This window comes from Triticum urartu, chromosome 3A (genome assembly GCF_056163025.1).
Source record: "Triticum urartu cultivar PI428250 chromosome 3A, HENAU_Tu73, whole genome shotgun sequence".
Taxonomy (NCBI): Eukaryota; Viridiplantae; Streptophyta; class Magnoliopsida; order Poales; family Poaceae; genus Triticum; species Triticum urartu.
The window spans coordinates 504,001,771-504,009,078 of record NC_141875.1 but is presented as its reverse complement, the minus strand read 5'-3'; the positions used below and the strand labels follow the sequence as shown (position 1 = coordinate 504,009,078).

The 7,308-nt window shown below is 48.0% G+C and overlaps 1 protein-coding gene across 1 annotated transcript; it reads left to right on the top strand.

Moving 5' to 3' along the window:
- Positions 1-587: 587 nt before the first annotated feature.
- LOC125544681 (indole-3-pyruvate monooxygenase YUCCA2) lies at positions 588-4,019 on the top strand. The gene is made up of 4 exons (XM_048708429.2): positions 588-1,675; positions 2,844-3,092; positions 3,215-3,337; positions 3,507-4,019. The coding sequence occupies exons 1-4, from the start codon at positions 917-919 to the stop codon at positions 3,687-3,689; spliced, it is 1,314 nt and encodes a 437-aa protein (XP_048564386.1). The 5' UTR covers positions 588-916; the 3' UTR covers positions 3,690-4,019.
- Positions 4,020-7,308: the final 3,289 nt, after the last annotated feature.

Here is a 7,308-nt window from a genome sequence, read left to right as displayed (position 1 = left end):
GTGCTAGTCTGCTAGGCGTTGATGAAGGCGATCTTTTGCAGGTGAATAGTCTTATTATCATAGGCGATCTTTAAAAATAGCACACACAGTTCATAGCACAGTAGTAACCCAAAGTTACATTTGAGCTTGTAGGCACCTGAATTGTTTCTTTTGAACTGCATTCGCTCATTGCTGGGGCACTCGATAGGGGAGAATAAATCATGGCACGCGAGGTTACCTGTTGCAGTTGCTTTAGCTAATATATAGACTTCACTTCTTTTTAGAAATCTTACTTTAGCCAACTTAGCTTTTTCAATTTAAGTAGCAACAATGTACTTAATTCCTCATGTCATGAAAAAAAGTGTCAGCTCATCATGATCGACGTGCTCCATGCGGATTACGCGTCATGCACAGTTCAGTGATTAAACTATGCCACTACTAATAGGTTCCGATGTCTCTTGCATGCTCTCTTTTATTCTGATCTTGCCACACGTCCGCTGAGTGTTCAGGTTACTTTCTATATTACCTTTCAGTGGCCGTAGTTGATCTCGTTCAAAATCATGAGTTCTTACATGGGGAGGGAGGGGGGGTGGGGGGTATACGGGGCAAGAGAACTAAGCTAGGGCATGCATCTAAAGCTGGACACAGAACTATATATATAGTAGACAGCCACCCTCAGAACTTCCCCTCTACTTCGTTTCATCCTTTTTCCTCCTCTTCAACTTGTCTAGCAAAGAGGGGTCCAATTCTCTCAAATAACAAGGATTCTTGCCTTCCATTCCCATCTGCACCAACTCTTCGTGAGATACAACATACCTACTCTTCATCTTTTCTCTGTGGTGCATGCATTCATGTTTGACAGAGTTGAGATCGAAGCAAACACAGCCGCATACTACTAGCTAGATCAAGGAAACACCATTAGAAGCCTACTACGTGCATGGATCACTGGAGTGAAAGTGAGGGCAAGAGAGTCCATGATCCTATCTTCCAACCCCGCATCAGCCAAAACTGCCGCCAGCCTGTTGAAGAATTCTGCAGGGAGAGGAGCAAAGGTGCTGCTGTTACTCGCTTTGAGCGATGTACCTGGGTTCCCGGTCCTATTATCGTGGGTGCAGGACCATCAGGGCTTGCCGTTGCTGCATGTCTCAAGGAGAAGGGTGTCGACAGCCTCATCCTTGAACGCTCCAACTGCATAGCTTCTCTGTGGCAACTCAAAACATATGATCGTCTGAGCCTTCATCTTCCACGGCAGTTCTGTGAGCTTCCTCTCATGCCTTTCCCTGCTGATTACCCTATTTATCCCTCAAAGGAGAAGTTTGTAGCGTACTTGGAGAAGTATGCTGCGCGGTTCGGCATCTGTCCCAGCTACAACCATGCGGTGGTTTGTGCTGAGTATGACGAGAAGCTTCTGTTATGGCGGGTGAGATCACAACTTACAGGCAAAATGGAGGAGGAGGTGGAATATATATCTCGGTGGTTGGTTGTGGCGACTGGTGAGAACGCTGAGGTTGTGCAGCCAGAGATCGACGGACTAAAAGAGTTCAAGGGAACGGTTGTGCACACCAGTGCATACAAAACTGGCCGTGCATTTGCAGGGAAGCGTGTTCTTGTTGTTGGGTGTGGCAACTCTGGCATGGAGGTCTGCCTAGATCTCTGCGATCACAATGCACAGCCCCATATTGTAGTAAGAGACACTGTAAGTGACTTTCTTCTACTCCTCTTATCATTATTGTTTTGATAATGTTATTCAGTCATTGTACCGTGAACTCTTTTTATTACTTATATAATACTCCCTCCATTCACAAATATAAGATGTTCTAACTTTTTTCTGAATCAGATGCATATAAACACGTTTTAGTGTGTTCGTTCACTCATTTCAGTCTGTACGTAGTCCGCATTGAAATATCCAAAACATCTTATATTTGTGAACGAAGGGAGTATATGTTGACCTGGCAAACCTAGACTAGTGGCAGGAGAAGGTGTCCCCTGGTTAATATATTTAGGTTATACTTGTTAAGGAGGTGCTAGTCTCGTCTGTACCAACGGCTCAAGCATGCTTATCTCTAGGCTCTAGCTTATCAACTTAAGGGAGGCATAATATCTGAAATCATTAGTGCAGTGCACATCAAAATCAGTTTTTTTTTTCAAGGCCAAATTTGTTCTCGCACCTGCAGCAAAGTTGGCTTTGTTGTGCAAAGTTCAGGGTTAAGAGCAAGCTGCCACTTGAGGAAAGGTGGAGATTCTTGGAACAAAAGGCTTCTCAATTGCTGCCTATTAGTCTTTAAATTATTTATTTCTCGTGACTCATTCCCACGCGTCTGTACCTGCATATAGTTTGGCCACAGCTGCGTCTTTCATCTCCATGTTCTTTTCCTTGATTAGTTGCCTGCTAATAGTTTTCTTGCCCCAATTATAGTGCAAAGAGCTTTCTCGTTTATGCTTCACAGGAAAACTATGATTTGCACATGTTAGCCATGGGTCCCCATCACCACCACGAGAGCATAGCATAAGTCTGTCACTTAGAAAGAAACATTAACAAAATGACTTGAGAACCTACCTTTCATGACTAGGTGCATTCCTTTCTCACAGCTCTTTCAGCTTTGAAAGAGCTTAGTGAGATTAAGAAAAGCAAGCATCCCTTCCAAAAAAATGCAAGCCAGGGTTTTCTTACTATACTATGTTGGAGACAAGGGAATAAGTTTGGTCCAGGGACCAAATTGGTCGTGTTGCTTCTTGTAGCCTGCAGAAAGCAGACTTCAGAAAAGAGAAATTTGTGCCGATTAATTTTATGATCCAATCATTAAGTCCAAATGTTGCAGTTCCTTTTTGTGAGGGCTAGCTAAGATTTTGTTCATCATTGGCAGGTACACATCTTGCCCAGGGAGATGCTGGGTCAGTCTACCTTTGGGCTGTCAATGTGGTTGCTCAAGTGGTTCCCAGTACACGTGGTGGACCGGATTCTACTGCTCGTAGCACGGACCATGCTTGGGGATACTGCTCGGCTTGGGCTAAAGCGGCCTACCGTCGGTCCCCTCGAGCTCAAGTCACTCTCAGGGAAGACCCCAGTTCTTGATGTTGGCACATTTGCAAAGATTAGGTCTGGTGATATCAAGGTCTGTTCCATATCACTGAAGTACAAAGCAACACTAAAGTGATTGTTGAGAGAGTCTATCCACCTGTCTCTGCCTTAATCTGAGTACTGAGCTGCAATTTCTTCATTGGTTGAGCTATGCAGGTGTATCCGGGCATCAAGAAAATATCAGGACGACAGGTAGAATTTTTGGATACACGGTCGGAGGACTTTGATGCAATTGTGCTTGCCACTGGCTACAAGAGCAACGTCCCCTTCTGGTTGAAGGTGCATTACATTTTCACAGTGGCAAAACGAATTAAAATGACAGTTGGATGGTTTTTTTAATGAAACCTGTGTGTGTTGACCGTAGCTGTCTGTCATATGTCAGTTTTATTCTGAAATGGGCATTTGCGTGCTCTTCTCTGAATCTTATTTTTTGTTCTGAAATGGGCAGGACCGGGAGTTGTTTTCGGACAAAGATGGATTGCCAAGAAAAGCATTTCCAAACGGATGGAAGGGTGAGAGGGGGCTCTACTCGGTCGGACTCACCCGGCGTGGCCTGATGGGAACCTCAGTCGATGCGAGGAGGATAGCTCACGACATCGAGCAGCAGTTGAGTGCTGAAGGGAAGCTCTAGCTCCGGTCGCTGTTGTTTGCCATGGTGACAGTTGGAGGCGTGCCATGGACCGATCTTGAGTTTGTGAATATATGTGTAGGTTTGGCGAGAATGATACCATGTTTGCCGACTCCAGCCATGTGGTTGAAGCGGCCATGGTGTGTTGCTTGCCTTGGTAGTGCTTGTATAGAGTATTGTATTTGTCGATTTTTTTGTGTTATTTTGGTTTTGATGACTAACCATCCTATATATAGGCTGCTCTGTATCATCCTCGGTGGGGTAATATCATGTTTTGACAATCGGGCTCTGTTTGGCCTCGACTGATCAATGAATCTAGATTGGTTTTCCCTATACGTCTCTTTCCGTTTCTTTTCACTGTATATTAGATTTGCTTAAGTCAAACTTCATAAAGTTTGAGCAAATTTATATTTAAAAATGTCAGTATCTACAATACTAAAGATACACAATGTGAAAATTAATTCCATGATTTTTTTTTTTAGAAAAGGAGGATGACCCCCGGCCTCTGCATCTGGGCGATGCATACGGCCACTTTATTAATTATTCTCACAAGACCTTATAAAGACATACAACAGCAAGACTAAAGCCACTTTCTCAGCAACAACTGTCGCTACACCTATCCAATCGATGAAGGGGCGCTGATAGTCTGGGCCTAATACCAAACAGACATCGCAGCCAAACCTAAACATCTAAGACCTGAGGTCCCAACCAGGACGCCTGCCGGGTATGGGGTACCTACCAGTCCGGCTCACTCCTCAACCAGGACGCCTGCCGGGTATGAGGCCGCCGCAGCCACCTGCCACCAAACCATCTTCAGATCTGTACTATTGCATCTACCTTGCACGGTCTAGCTACCGTCGACGTCACCATGACGCCAGACAGCTCCACCGCTCTGCGCTCGTCCATCCCGACGCGGACACTCTGAAAGATCTGTCGTGCGTAGCACCTGCCGACTAGGCATGACACAACGTAGCACCTGTCGGTCAGGTATGACTTGACATCTCTTACCAGACGCATCTGACGCGGTTAGAACGCCGCTCCTCCTGCCAACCACCACACCATTGCCGCTGCTGGAACTGACACACGAAGCCGTTCACCCATAGCAACTCCCTCGAACGCCCCAGCCTCCCAAGACGGCGCCTCCATGGAGGTTACGACGCAAAGGGCGCCGCCGCCGTCCAATCCAAGACGGATTTTGGACTTTCGTCCAGGAACGGAACGGAGGTGGATAGGAGGGACCTCGACTTCGCCATCAAGATGGGTAACGACGTCGAAGCCGTCGCCGATGCCGGGCCGAGCTAGCCGACCAAAGTTTCCTCCGGTCCTCTTCCTGTCCAACCAATCTCCATCTGCTTTGGATCTGGCAGCAGCCAATACCCGAAAACTCCAGAGAGGGAAGCACCATAAGGCTCAACGCCTCCGGCGTAGATCCACCCAGGCACCGGATCAAGGAAGACCCGACCTGGCAGCGACGAAAGCCACCATCCTGCGCCGGCCGACGGCGATCAGGCACCGGATCCCGAAGAAACGGACCCGAGACCGACGGCGCACGCGACCACCAGATCCAGCGGCCGCACCACGCCGCGAGCACGAACCCCAACCGCCGGCGCGCAGTGCACGTCGCGGCCAGGATCCATCTGCAGCGCCGCCGCACCCCGCAAAAATACGGCGCCTCCTCTCGATTGGCCGTCCCGCGCCAGCCCATTCGGGGGAAGGGGAAGGGAGCCCCGCCGCCGCCCCTGCCGGCCTGGCTTCGCCCGGCGGCGCTACTGGCGGCGGCGAGGATGGAGGAGATGCGGGAGAGTCCGGGCGCCGGCGGCTAGGGTTTCCCCCTGGTCGCCCACGGGGGCGACCCGAGGGGTACGTTTGAGGGGTCAAAATTAATTCCATGATGCATCTAATGATATAGTTTGGTATATTTTGAATGTTAATATTTTTTTCCTACAAACTCGACCAAACTTGCGAAGTTTGACTTTAGACAAATTTTATATGCAGAGTGAAAAAAAAACTGACGAAGTATATATATTTCCTTGTGCATCAAACGACCTTCCGCCGGTTCTCAGCGAGCTTGTTCATAGACCTTTCGGTTACTTTGTTTAATAAAGGGGCTGCATGCATCACTTTAATGGAGAGGCCAAAACAAAACAAAATCAAACGACCTAGCAGCAAGCAGCCGGAAGCTTCACAAGTTGGCATTCAGAACAAGATTCTGCTTTGGTGCTCGCTTATGTTATGTTATGTTATGCACTTGCACTAGAATTACTCTTGCTTTGCTCCATCATCGAGTTCACTTTCGGCTACGAGCTTTTGAGGCCCCTCTTGCTAGCTAGCCATGTCCTAGGGCTACGGCCCTAGCTAGGTAGGACTGAATAAAGGAAAGGAAATCCGGCTACCTACTGGGAATCCGTTTTCCTTTTGGTAGGCAAGCCGTGCAGCAAAAGTTCTGGTTGCTGGCCGGGCAGCCGCTCTGCGTATCATTGGCGAGATGACAGCAACGGTGACGGCACACAGCATGAGGACGTCCTACAAAAGTCACTCCCAGTTGAGGGCGACGAGGTAAATCTTACTACTGCCAAGACAAGTGGAATATTCCAGGGATTTCCTTTCACTGTGGACAAGACAGCCTGCGACGCTAGTGTATCTGCTGTTCTCTGTGATTTTTTCACCTGCTGTTCCTCTCTTCGTCTCCAACAAGGGAGAAATTTCGGGTTCTCCCGTCCATGGATCTCCAGGTGCGTTAGATCTGCATGGAAGGGACTGGATCAATTCATTCACTCGGTGCTCTACTACACATATCATTCACTATGCCTGAAACAATATAACAGATCATGCATGCATGCATACCTTGATTAACTACTAGATGCTTTGCCGAGTTGATGAGCTTCTAACCCTAGCCACGCGTCAACCAAGGAGCATTTGAGAGCAAGACGTACGTGCTACTGGTGTGTGGTTTATAAGTAAATAAAATTATTATAGATGGCATCTAAACAGGAATGGGAAGATAAGCAGTAGAGATCGATGGATGGATGGACGGACTAAAGAAAACGATTTGATGACAAGGACGGGGCAATCACATGCATCTGATCTGATGACAGTACATGGATTGGATTACTTCCCTCCAAAGCACGTTGACTACACTTTTCGTGCCATGGCACATGATATATGAGTGGATACAGCAGCTTGTGATGCGTACATGTCGATCAGTCATGTTGGAAGGACATGGCCGCTCTCTATTCCACTGTTTGCGCGAGACTAACCAAAGCTGTAGCTGGATCGAACCATATCGATCGGTACGTGCGTCATGGGATGGGAGAGACGGACGATTAATGAGCACACTCGATACAACAAGGAGAGGAAGCATATGTTCGTCCCTGCTCCCGGCCAAACGGAAGAGAACGAGGAGGATAGCCCGGCCATTGAATGTAGGGTCGATCGACTCGAGTAGGTAGCAAAAGCAAGCGATGGATGCATGGATGAACGAGGAGAGCCGGGCAGTGGCAGTGCAGCCATTAATTGTTGGTGCACGTTGCAATCAGGTTGCAGCAGCGGCTTGATTGGGCCGATGTCTTTCCTCCCTGGCCTATCTCTGACCGACTGGAGCTACGACCATGCATGCATGCAT

Excerpts from the sequence above, each read along its gene's own strand:
- LOC125544681 (XM_048708429.2), top strand. The coding sequence starts at position 917 with ATGGATCACTGGAGTGAAAGTGAGGGCAAGAGAGTCCATGATCCTATC. Across the intron at positions 1,676-2,843 it reads ATATTGTAGTAAGAGACACT|GTACACATCTTGCCCAGGGA; the intron begins GTAAGTGACTTT and ends CATCATTGGCAG. Across the intron at positions 3,093-3,214 it reads TTAGGTCTGGTGATATCAAG|GTGTATCCGGGCATCAAGAA; the intron begins GTCTGTTCCATA and ends TGAGCTATGCAG.